This window comes from Centroberyx gerrardi, chromosome 3 (genome assembly GCF_048128805.1).
Source record: "Centroberyx gerrardi isolate f3 chromosome 3, fCenGer3.hap1.cur.20231027, whole genome shotgun sequence".
Taxonomy (NCBI): domain Eukaryota; kingdom Metazoa; phylum Chordata; class Actinopteri; order Beryciformes; family Berycidae; genus Centroberyx; species Centroberyx gerrardi.
The window spans coordinates 36,486,356-36,500,155 of record NC_135999.1 but is presented as its reverse complement, the minus strand read 5'-3'; the positions used below and the strand labels follow the sequence as shown (position 1 = coordinate 36,500,155).

The 13,800-nt window shown below is 40.6% G+C and overlaps 1 protein-coding gene across 1 annotated transcript in view; it reads right to left on the bottom strand.

Moving 5' to 3' along the window:
• LOC139919112 (glycine receptor subunit alpha-3-like) overlaps positions 1-8,791 on the bottom strand; it is a 39,536-nt gene extending 30,745 nt beyond the window's left edge. Inside the window, exon 1 of the mRNA XM_078290200.1 lies at positions 8,716-8,791. Coding sequence (XP_078146326.1) covers positions 8,716-8,791 — 76 coding nt within the window. The remainder of the gene's footprint in view (positions 1-8,715) is intronic.
• Positions 8,792-13,800: the final 5,009 nt, after the last annotated feature.

The following is a 13,800-nucleotide window of genomic DNA, read 5'->3' as shown; positions in this document are numbered from 1 at the left end:
TAAATGTGCTAGCCAAGCATTGCTCCCACACTGAGCCCCACTCTCTGCCATTAATTTACATAAATCCACGTCTTGCCCTATAAAGTTTAACGTTAGGTAACGTTATTACCTGTGGTATTTAAGTGACGTTAGTGGAATTATTTAACCGATAACTGTGTCGCAATGCTTCAGTGCAGTGAATTGAATTGAACACACACACCATGGGTCTGTACAGGATTTGTGCTTGTTTAAGCTTCTTTGTGTGTGCAGCAGACCCCTCTCTCTACTATCACCCATCCATATGCAATAAGGCAAAACCATTTCAAAGAACATTACCAGTGCCAGTCAAGAAGAGGCAGGCAGTATTGATGTGATGTACAATGGATTACTTTGATTCAGTTCAAGTTTTTAATTATGAATGGTGTTATCATTAAATGTATTTGCTTTTAACCAACACACCATGGACCTACACAAACGCTGCCAACAGAGACTGTTCATCATCTGTAAACTGAAAACACTCCATGTACAACCCCGTCACCTACTACTCTTATACTGCAGCATAATAGAGCCCATCCTGCTGTACGGCCTAATCTGTTTCTACTCACTCCTCTCGGTCGCCAATAAGAACACCCTCCTCAAAACACCTCACCTAGCCTCAAAGATAATTTGCCTACCAACACCCACAATCACAGATCTACACACAAAAGCAGTTAGACGCAAAGCCACCACAATTATCTCAGACCCGGTCCATCCACTTCACCACCACTTTGTCCTGCTCCTGTCTGGCCGCAGGTACAGGACAGCCAGATGCAAGAGGGTACGCTTCAAGAAAAGCTTTGTGCCCCTTGCTATCACACTTCTTAATAAACATTCAGACTCCTGACTCACCTCTAGCTCCAACTGCCTCTAACTGCCTGATGTGTTGTATGTTTATGCTGTAAATGTATAATGTGTATATGTTTCTCATGTTGATGTTTTCAGTGTATCTCTGTTTCACCTGTATTAGCTGTGGAAACAAATTTCCTCTTTGAGGACAATAAACATCTATTCTATTCTATTCTATTATTAAGGATATAAATTTCTGTTAGAACAATTCCTTAAAGGAATTGTTTGGTATTTTGAACCCTGGGCCAAAACATGTTTTCCGTCATGATCCCCATTAGTAGAAACCATAACTTCTCTAGCCGCCTGCTCCGCCCGTTCGGCAACACTGGGAAGCCCCTCCTACTCTACTGTAGCAGAAACATAGGGGCATACGTGACAGTCTTTGAAAACTATGATGAACGTTGTTTTGCAAAACACACAGTATAATCATACTGGTGTCAGCATGTTATCTTGGAAAAAATGTAAAAAACTGAGCTTTCTGTCAATAGTTGTGTTCAATAGTTGCAGTAGAGAAGGAGGGGGCAGCCTGGCGTTACCGGACGGGTGGAGCAGGCGGCTAGCAAAGTAATGGTTTTTACGAATAGGGATCATGACGGAAAACATGTTATTTGGGCCCAGGGTTCAAAATACCGAACTATTCCTTTTAGTCATGTCACTAGAGATGAAGTGACATCCAGAATAACTTGCCCAAAATAATTTACTAATTACAATTACTATATATGATCTAGTTTCAAATGAGCCTATTTTGTGAACCTAATAGTCAATCAAACACTACTCTTTAAGCCAAATTGCCTAGTGTACCTTTAATTACCATGCACACACACACACACACACACACACACACACACACACACACACACACACACACACACACACCCACACACACACACACACACACACACAAAGCAACAGGTGTCCATAGTTTTAATTACTGAACCACAGGCTTTAAAGGGTGGAGAGAAGTTGCTCAGATTTTAACAGAACAATGGCAACACCGTCAACAAAAAAAACGAGACATTAAAATTAACATTAAAAGAGACATTAAAATCAGTACAAAATAAGTGAGTAGCCTACTTCAATGCAACAATTCAAACAGGGAATGAAGAATTCAATGATGCAGTGGCTTTCAGTGTTAACTTACGCCGCAAGTTCATCCAAACCAACACCAACAGAACTCCAATAAAACTTGTCAACATCTCGAAGGACAACGTAAGTATAAATAGTTTGTCTCACTATTTAAAATCCTTTATGTTCTAACCACATCCTGAAAATGGCAATTAGCTACCTTACATTACAGTTTTTTACGATCGCTAGCAAGCGTTTTTCAATACTTACAATACTTTTTCTAAACTCTTCACACACCAACTCACCTACAACACACAGTTGGCAAAACAGTTAATTTTATGCTCAAAATCACATATTGTAAACTAAACACCAACACTAATTTTCAAAATGCAAGAATACTTTGTCAAAATACACTAACTCTACCAAAACACTGCAAACATGTCTCAAAATCAAATAATTCTTTCAAAACACTAGCACATGTTTTCTTCCAACAGGAACATTTAGTCAATCACAGCACAATGACATACAAAATACTAACAGCAGATGGTATTACAGAAAATGCATTACTTTACATGTGTCAGTTCTACCCTTATACAATAGACAGTATATTGATAATCAATTGTTTTTCGCACTGCAGTTACTTTTGAAGTCACTCTACATTTTTCTTTTGTTGAGTGTAGTAAATGTTTTGCAAACATTCTATATCAGAAGTGAATGACTCATCTTTACTTTATAGAATGTACAGTATATGAAAAAGGAATAAGTTACAGAATTGCTGCAGTAAAGGCTTTATTTGCTATAGGAAATTACTGCAAGAGATCAACAAAAATCTGCAGTATAGCTGCTGGTTACAGTGGTGTAAAAATAAAATATACAAACAGAAAAAGGCACAGAAGAAAAAAAAAGAAAAATACACAGTCCTTTTCTAATCTACCCGGTCTTCTGCATTTGGCCACATGTTCTCGTCCACATCACTCCTTATATTTTCTCTGGCTATGCACCTTGGGAAGTATCTTTTGGCGTGCCTTATCCACCCCTGGCAGTGTTCAGCTGTGATTGGTCTATTTGCATAACTTCAATCAGCTGTTTCTCACTAGCAATAAAAAAAATATATAGGACATATATTTGTGTTTCAATGTACAACTGCTGTTCACTTCAACTTTAGCCTATAAGTTAGGTTTAGAACATGAGGTTATCTGTTCTGACATACAGTGTGAAAGCATTTGTAAATTTGGCAGTAAAAATCCATAGTTTTGGTCTTGGTTGAGCTTGTGTGTAAAAGAAATTCATGAGTTTTTAAAATGTGTTCAGTGAATGCATTTTGTGTCAAAGGAACAAGAAATGTGTTAATGGTATGGCCCGCAACAGACCGATGTTGTGCTAACTGTGTTAAGAGTTATGAAAATGTGACTACAGAACTGATAAAAGGTTGCTAGCGATCGTAAAAAACTGTAATCACATGTCCTTAAGTTGTTTGTCATTATCTCATCATTGCAATCCTACTATTAAATGAGGAAATGTCTGTCTGTCTGTCTGTCTGTCTGTCTGCATCCATTTTGCTCCTCAACGGGTTGGCCAATCAATCTGAAACCGCACATGGGCATTGAGCATTGGCATAGGCAGGGACTGACGAAGCCGATTTTTCCATTTTCCCAAATTTATGCTGTTTATGCGTATTTTTGGCAAGTCTGCGCAGAGTTGTGGCGCGCGCATCCCCGGAAGTCTGCACGTAGTTGTGGCGCGCGCATCCCCGGGTATGGAAAGTCTGCGTGGAGTTGTGGCGCGCGCATCCCCGGGTATGGAAAGTCTGCGCGGAGTTGTGGTGCGCGCATCCCCGGGTATGGAAAGTCTGCGCAGAGTTGTGGTGCGCGCATCCCCGGAAGACTGCACGTAGTTGTGGCGCGCGCATCCCCGGGTATGGAAAGTCTGCGCGGAGTTGTGGTGCGCGCATCCCCGGAAGACTGCACGTAGTTGTGGCGCGCGCATCCCCGGGTATGGACTAGTACCAATGATTCTAGATTTACTGTTGGCATAAATCCTTTGTCTACATAATTATGATTGTCATCTAACCCCCAGGTTTTCATGGCTAATCAGATTATGATCCATGTCCATGTGGCAGATGTGGATTTCTAAGAGATTTACTAAGAGAGAAAACTGGAGCAAGAAGTCACTCAAGTCACTCACTTGCTCAAGTCCTAAGAATGGCACCAGGTCAAAGGCATTAAGGCAATTTAACTAACTTTAAACTTCTATCGCTTAACTCCAATGCTGAACCTCAAATGCTGAAATTCAGTGGTAAGCTTAACAAGATTTCTAAAAGTATTACATTTACCTAATCAATATAATCACATTGGCCTTAAGTGCTCCAATATGCACACTTGTACATTTTATCCAATATGATAAAATGTACTGTAACACCATTTGTATGATATTTGATACATGAGTTTCTGAGACCTCTACATCATCGACATGATCAATACTTTCCTGAAAAACCTATTGTATACAATCTGATACATGTTTTCTGCCCTCTGGTGGATTATTCAGGCACTGCAGGCAGTAGAGGGCCTTTGAATACTATATCTAAAATGCCTGCCTTTATTTATTGACCTACATGTATTTTGCAGGGAAATCTTTGCTAATTTTGAAAAAGTTACAGTAAGAATAACATTTATATTGTTACTAATATTTCAATATGAATATTTACTGTATTGAAGCAACTTATAATTATTATATTTTGTACCTTATTTTATAGTAAAAACTGTGTTGAAAATGTATGCGTCAAAATATGATACAGTAGGTATATAAGGTAATTTATCTGTAAATCCCTCAATCATCATTGTATTGCATTTCATGATGCAATATGCATTATGCTTACTACAATGCAAAATACACTGTTTTGATTATTTAATTAAACTAATTAAAGTGGAAATTGAGATATTTATATGTATTTTTTAGAATTGAATGAATGAATGAATGAATGAATGAAAGAAATTTTATTTCCATGTCATGCCAAATTAATGGCCCATCCCACATGAGATCACATGACACTGTTCTGCAAACAAAAAAAATTGCCATATAGGGCAAGGCTCAAGGCTCTTTTTTTTATCAGTTGACAAAAAAAACGTTATTTAATTAAATTAATATCTACTTTTACTTTTGAAACATAACCTTCTTCACATCCTACATTAAATAATAAGTTATGAATTCCTCTTGCCCAAGGACTTATTGTCTGTAAATCCCACTCAAATATTCTCCTGGCTAACCTGCTCTCCTCCATGTTTAACAGTCTGTTCTATAACCGGATCATACCTGCCTTCCAACGTAATTCACATGTTTCCCACCCCATATCCCCAGCAATGGTATGGGTTGGTGCAAATTTGTGTACTCCAAGAAAGTATCTCATTGCTCTGTTATGGACCCCTTCACATTTAGGATGATTCTTATGTCCCCAAACCCCAGAAGCATAGTCCAACACTGGACAAACACATGCTTGATACAGTTTGGTATAGGTGGAAAACCCAATATCTCTCAGCTCTTTAGTTTTACCAGTCACTCCTCCTAAAGCTCTACTAGCTGACTCAGAAAGAACATCAGTGCCCTTTATAAAATCCATATGCTCATCAAGATAGAATCCAAGATATTTATAGCATGTTGTATAATTCAATTTCTTTCCACCGAAATTGAATTGAAAATTACTAATATCTTCTACTGGATTTCTCAAATGCATTATTTCCATTTTCTTATCATTTATGGAGAGTCTCCATTTCCTGCACCTGTTATAGACACTGGACAACATTTTTTGTAAATCCTCTTCTGTCTCTGCCAATAAAACCATATCTCTGCATACAAAAGGGCACTAACCTTCTCTTCGCCAAATCTCACTCCACATCTCAAATCTTTAATTGATTCAACCAAATCATTAATATAGATTGCGAATAGCATCCCCCTGCTTAACCCCTGATGGTGTTGAGAACCACCCAGTTAAACAATCATTCACCCTTACACAAGCTTTAGGATCTCTATACAGAGAACTAATAGCTTGGTAAAACTTATCATTTACTCCTAGTTTCATTAATCTATAGGCTAGTAGATCTCTATTAACCAAATCAAAGGCCTTCTGAAAATCAATATAACAAGCAAAAGTAGATGTATTGTTCTGTAGTCTATTTCTTATTAATGTACAAATGGAATAAATGTGGGCAATACAAGCCCTGGCCTTACGGAAGCCATTTTGCTCTTCTGCCAGCAGATGTCTCTTTTCTAAGAAGACCATTAGCCTCTCATTGAGTATGGAGAAATACAGCCAGTACAGGTATACAGACAGTGCTAATCAAACTAATACCTCTATAATTAAGTGGAACTCTGGAGTCATCTTTATGTGATTTTGGAATTGGACTAATAATATCTTTATACCAGAGTCAAGGTAGGTCACTTAACTCAAAACACTTTTTGAATAGGCAATATAGAATTTGAGTAAGTTTGGGAGACTTCAGTACCTCATTTGGCAGATCTTCAATGCCGGTGGCTTTTCCAGTTTTCGCCTTATCAATTATTTTCAAGACCTCAGCTAGAGTTAGCTCTGCATTGAGGTCTTTGTTACCACAAAATTGGTCTTCCAACATCTCCCTCTCTAATTTTGATTTATGTAGACAAACCTTAGAGTAGAATTTGTCATCAAACCCTTTGGTATCATTGGAAAACAACCCTTTAAAGTCATTCTCCCATCTATTCAGTACCAGTGCGGTATCATTCACTAGATTACCATCCATCCCCCACACTTCCATTGGGATTCTTTTCACACGTTTTGGCCCCAATTTATGAATTTTGTTCCAGAAATTCTTAGGACTTGATGTCTGAATCTCATCTAAGTGCAACGCTTGCCCTCTCTGATACCTCCTTTTATACATTCTGTATCTTTTATCGAACAGGTATTGACATTCTCTATAGTTACTCAAAAGCTGCTGTTTCTCTGACCGGTTTCCTTTGCAATGCAAAAATAGTCGTTCAGAGTTTTGCTTAGCACACCACAAATCCTGTAATTCTTTATTCCAATATGGTTTTCTTGTCCTAGAGTTATTCCTAAACTTGTGGGTAGGCTGGGAGCTCTTCATGTTACCACCCATTTCATCATGCAACAACTCACAAAAACAATCATACCACACATCTAATTCCTGTTGTGATTGGCAAAAATGTAACCTCTCCATCAACTCAGATAATGCAGATCGTCTTACATCCAAGCAAAAAAGGTTGTCTGACAAATTTCTACCGCATTTCATCTTTAATTTTGAATAGGTATCATTGTTTTTAGAGACCAATACTGGCTGAGTAGATTCATGTCCTATACAGAAACGCATAAGTAACAAAGAATGGTCAGGAAGCTTACTACGTTCTCCTATAAGATCCACACACCCACTGAACTCTGCTATACGATTAGGTGTTAATACATCAAATAGAATGCAGTTTTGCAGATTGTCATACGGTGTAATTATATAATCAACCACTGCTTTACCTTTCGTTGACACTGAGGTATAATTGTCATTGAGAGGATACATTCTCCCGTTGACAATTTAGCATCTTTTAAAAATTCAATTCAAGATTCTCCATGTTTGTTTATGTGATCATCCAGACTAATTTGAGGAGGCACTTCATCAACATCTTTCAGATAATCATCTAATCTGCCCACTCTACTATTTAGATCACCACAGATATAGATCGCATCGGCGTCAGAACATGAATACATTTGGCTCAGCAGGTGACCAAAAAAACGTAAAGAATCTCTTCCCCAGGTTGACATCTCTGGTGGCAAATAATATGTAAATACTACAAAAGTGTATTCCGACTGTAAATGCTGAAACTGTAAACCCAGAATCCCGTCTACTTGTTTATCGATTATTTCAACTTTATACAATTTCAATAAGTCGGAACGTACACATAAACCCACCCCACCTGATCCCTTTGGTGCATTTACATGCTTCATCCTGTTATGTCCATACCACCTATATCCCTCAATGTCGATAACATCCTCACCCACTAAATGTGTTTCATTGAATGAAATAATATCTGGCTGGAGGGACTGCAATACAACAGTTCTCAACTCACAGTTCCTTAATGTCCATCCGTTAATGTTCCAGTGCCCGAGGGACACCGGCTCCTGCGCACACTGTGTCATGACAGTTGCTCAGTCCACACTGGTTCTCTTAGGTCTGTCCATACCAGTTTGATTGCTTCACCACTCGTCCGTTGCCGGTTATAAAAAAGTCTTTACCCTACAGGATTTCCCCAAGAATGGTTTGGAAGTTCACCTCAATCAGCCTCTCTGCGTGGGATTTTGCTGAGCGGAGATACACTTAATTATATTGTTCGTGTTCTCTTAGCTTCTGTTTGCGCCTCAACACCATCACTTTATCCTGGACTGAGCCCAGCTGTGCTTTAATCAATCCTGGCCCGCGGCCTCTAGGCTTCAGCCTCTCCACGACAACCAGTGTAGGGATTGGGTCGCATCGCATCCCCTCTGACAGTAACTTTCTCACTCTTTCCACTACGGCCTCGTCTTCCTCAAACGGCAGGCCAGACACATGATGGATACATCAGGGTTGAAATTGGCTTTCTTCGCTTTGTCAGATTTCATAGTTGATTCCAGTTGTGCGATTCTAGCTCGTAGAAGACCGATTTCTATGTCCATACTCTCCTGGACTTGTTTAGCTTTTTTGTCTATTTCCTTCTTTAGAGCCTCCTTGTTATCATTAGATAACTTAGTCAGTGAATCGCACAAACTCTCCACTTTACCGTTGAAGTTCTTCTCTATGGACAGGTGTAGTTCCTTCATTTTCTCATCAAACATCTTTTCTAGGCCGGGATACATTCCGTCAATCCGCTCATTTAATTTCTTTAACTCCTGTGTAACCGCAAGCATGGTGTAACCGCAAGCATGGTGTCACCGCGTTCCTGGAGCTTCTTAGACTCATGCTTCCTCTTTTCTCAATCCTTTTCAACCATAAATGTGGTATGTCTTCAAAACAACATCTCTATTAATGATAATCCAAATCCCTTATTTTTGAAACAGTTTGAAACAGTTTCTTTTAAAAGTTTGCAAATGTTTGCTCCCCCACACCGTGCTGGAGTGCAACCTGCTCTGCCACGATAATCAATTGGATGTTGCAATGGCTCACTTGCTAATAATTGTCTTTTTCTCGTTGATTTTCACTTAAACAATGCCTTGGCTATCACAATCTGTATGTTATATTGACCAATTCAGAGAAGAAATTCCGAGTACACAATAATTTGTTCTTGGTGTGTATTTTTAGATTGGCAAAAAAGTACAGTGTTGAGGATGTCGCGAGGATGATTATGGATGGCAACACATGGAGCAGTTAGGGGATGATGATGATGATGATTATGAGGAATGGACTCCTAATGCAATGTTAACTGAGGGAAGCTCAGATAGTAGTGATGAGGAAGACTTGCAAGATGAAAGTGTCGACCAGACTAGAGCAGAAGTAGAGGGCCCAACAAGAACACAGGACACAACAACAAAGCAGTCAGCAAGGGCAAAGTGAAGAGGAAAGAGTATAGGTGGAGAAAAGTAGAATTTGAACCTCCAGCTGTTGAATTTGATGAATATGTTGAGGAAGCCTCAGAAGACAGGTCTGACTGGACACTCAAGGGAAAATCTCATCTACGTGTCTACATGCCAGCAAAACCACACACATCGGGCTTTAAGATGAGGGGACGTGCTGGACAAACTGGCTTTCTTAATGATTTTTGTCAAGGCGCAGAAGATCAAGACAAAAATAAATCTGATGTTGGTGTTACTGGAGATGTCCTGAAAATGACATCAACCCTTCCAGCAGGAAACAATCACAAATCACAAAACTATTTTACATCAGTTCCTCTGGTGGAACACCTGAAATTACTGGCTACAAACAATCAGGTCCAGCCGTGGAGGGGAACCAGGAATGTGCCAATGAGCTAAACCTGTTTTTCAATAGGTTTGACTCAGAAAGACAGTCTTGCCCCCCAACCACCACCACCTCTGCCCCCATCCACACCTCTGCTGCTGCCCTCCCCCCCTCACGCTCCCTTAACGACCCTGAGGACAACACTGTAGACACCACGGCTCTTCCCCTCCTCACTACCCCTACCACTCCCACAGACAATAGCACCATGGTCACCCATCCCCGCCTGTCCTCCACACTGGATGACAGCTCAATGACCCCCCCTGCCCCCTCCTCTCCCACATCTTCCACATCAGAGGACAGTTCAATGAGGAGGAATACAGAGAGCTGGTAGAGAGCTTTGTAGGTTGGTGCGACAACAACCACCTCCAGCTCAACATCAGGAAGACTGGGAAGGCGGTAGAGATGGTGAACTCCTATCGGTTCCTAGGAGTGCAGCTCCTGGACTGGTTGGACAACACTGAGGCTCTCTACTGGAAAGGAAAAGGGTAGGCTGTACTTCCTGAGGAGGCTCAGGTCCTTCAACGTGTGCAACAGACTGCTGCAGATGTTCTACCAGTCTGTAGTAGCCAGTGCGCTCTTCTTTGCTGTGGTGTGCTGGGGAGGCGGCATCAAGGCAGGGGAAACCAACAGACTTAACAAGCTGGTGAGGAAGGCTGGCTCTGTAGTGGGACACAAACTGGACAGTCTTGAGGTAGTGGCAGAGAGGAGGATGAGAAGAAAGATCAATGCCATCCTGGAGAACCCCTCTCACCCTCTCTACGACGAGCTGAGGCTGATGAGGAGCAGCTTCAGCCACAGGCTCCTCCTCCCACGCTGCAGGACGGAGCCCCTTAGGCATTCTTTTGTGATGGGAAAAGGTTCCGGAACATATTAAGACAACAAGCGCATTGGAGGCACGGTGGTGCTCAGTGCAGCCATATAGCTGTATATATACTGTAGACCAACAGCCTAAACATTAGTAAAAGATCGACTATATGACCTTAGAGCTCCGACTACTGGGGACCTATAACAATATTTGATTATTGCATAGATTACATAATGCTCATTTTGTCCAAAACGATGGGTTTTTACAAACCTGCCCTTCAAGTAGTGGACTAAAGATATAACTGCACTGTGCACAAGATAAAAATGGCCACATACTTGGCTGCGAGATATCCTAATCATACATAAACACATCAAGGAAACTGCAATGGCTTCAACCATTTACCAGACAAATTCTGGCTTGAGTAATTATGCATTAATATTCAACACAAATACTTTCATAGGATATCTATTTTGAACGTAGGAAACAATGTCAGCGAATAATGAAATGACAGCAATAAAACGTATCATGTTCATGCCATGCAGCTAGAAGTCGGCCTAAATGCGCACACTCAGCTGGTTTTGAAATGCCACATTGATGTGGGGCTTACAGCCCTTCACGTCAACCAATTATATATTACCAATTATTTCTGGACACTCAACATAACATGCGCAATTGCCCACATATTTAACTGTGGAACTTACAGGTCCGCACTCCAAATAATTTCTGTTTTCATCTATGTAAATATGAATTTAGATGTTATTGTCCCAGCAGAGAACTGTAACACGTTTACAAAAAAAAAAAAACATGCTTACCTTATCTAATTTTCCAAAAATAGTCCACACAGCGGACATATGGACAGCAAATTCAACTGTCTTTTAGCCATGACGATGTCTGAAGTTTACCATAACATACTCTGCAGAGTAGCTCACTCATGTGACATGATTACTATGCGCTTGTTGCTACTTTCTAATAGGGTAATTGCCTGTCTTCATATGGAAATGAGCCAATTCGGTTTTTGGAAGGGAGCGGAAAGAGTCAACTATTGGGATTATTACATGGCAGACAAAAAAAAAAAAAACTTTCATCTTTCAACTTTTCAACTTTCACAAAAACATCGGGCTTGGGTCGGGCTCGAATGTCTAGGGCCAGGGCCGGGCTGGGGCCTAAATTTGAGGCCTGTGTAGGGCTCTACTCTACTACATAGGAACAGTCCGAATGAACAGGGTAAAAGAAAAAGAAAATGCATAATTCAGTACTGTATGACGCAAAGTAATTAAGTACTGGGGAAACTTAGATAGACAGATAGATAACCTGCCAGTAGACCAGAGGACAGCGCATGAAAAAGTTATAACCACACTGTGCAATACCTCCAGATACATTCCAACTGAAAACACACACAAACTTCAAATAAACAGCCTTCTTACCTAATGCAGCAGTAAACGTCTCTTTTTCTGCCCAGCGTAGATGTCAACAACCTTTTCTGGTGACAATCCTCTGGTCAAATCATTGCCAGTTCCTTATTCTCCTCAATGCTGAAAAACTTAATTCTGATGTGACAGATATGGTTTTTATCTGTGTGATTGACTGCACAGCTTTCGACTAGCACTAAATTGCGTTTGCGGGCCAGACAGTGTATCTACATTGCGTATGGGTGCTCCTCTTTCATGCACTGCTGAACCCCGGTAATGTGCCCAGACATCACAAGGCACCGTCGTAACATTGAGCAATGATGGAATCTTTGTGAAGCCAGAAGTTTCTAATCCCTGTTTAATTCCACCCAAACTCCCAGCTGCATCACGGCTGACTGAACAGTCAATAAAAACAATGTATGCGTACCTCACGCAGACAGACAACTGCTCAGATTTAGAGGATTTTGCCTCATCAGCAATTATTGTGAAGAATCCAGTGCTCTGGATTACCTCTGCAATTTCACCATTGACTAATTTGGCGCATATGTCGATCACCTCATCCTGGAAGTCATGGCCTGTAGCGTTTCAATAATTTGACTGCATAGTTTCAAAGCTTGGGTCATATTTTGAGAGGAACCCATATATCTCAAGAAAGTTTCCTCGTCATTCTGAATCGTTTCCCTATCTGTGTCCGCGGAAAGGTAATCCAAGATTTGAGAGCAACTTTATGACATCCACCACTTTGTAGAGATAGGCTCGGTTTCTATCAACAGTAGCCTTGTGGCTCTCTGACAGTTTGGCTGCAATAGATCCTGAAGACCCACTCTGTTTAAAGTTTTCCCATTTAATCATACAGTTCTGATGGGCATGGGAGGCTTCATGTTTGATTAGTTTAGTTTTAGTTGATTAGTCCAGTCACTGACTCCTTTCTGAATGAAAGAATCCTCCACTCTCGCTGTGAAAATTGCGGCAGGCAAAACAGAACTGTGTTTCTCTGAACTGAATATTCCACCCAGGAATGCTTGTAGTAGTATTTGGAAAACAAACGTCTTTTTCCTCCAATGATTTTGCCGGGGGATTCTGCCAAATCTGCTTTTCTCCTAGGTCACTTGGCACTTCGATAGTTGCACATTCCCTCGGCTTCCTCCTCTAGCAGCCACCGTTACTGGGTTGCTAACGCTGGGTGTAGCCTCTGAAGTGTCATCGCTAACTTGGGAGCTAGGTTCAGGCTCACCAGATTGTTGGTGCTATTGCCCCGAATTTACTTGATGTGGTGCTGGCGGTGAATTGTTATCCCCCCTTATCCCCCTGCATTTTTTTTCTCTTTAGAAATTGGCAGATATCCATTTTCTGTAAATTCCACAGCTTAGCTAGTAGGCTACTTCGATTTCACAGAATCTCACAACAAAATGGCTGATTGCCCATGTATGCAACATAAAAAGGTGTAAAAAGTAAGATGCAAAATAATGCAATCAAATTTCACCATGAGGACTCTGTATGTCCATGGAGAAGATGAAGAAGAGAGAACTGATGTCATTGCAGATGAGACAGCAGCAATTAAGCTTCAGGTATGGGGAGACCACATTTCTGCTTTGCAAAAGGGTCAGTCTTATGAGCTTGCAGACCTTTCAACCAGGCAGTATGGGAGTCAGATCTTTCTTACTACAACACGTAACACAAAAATAGAAGCAATAAATAA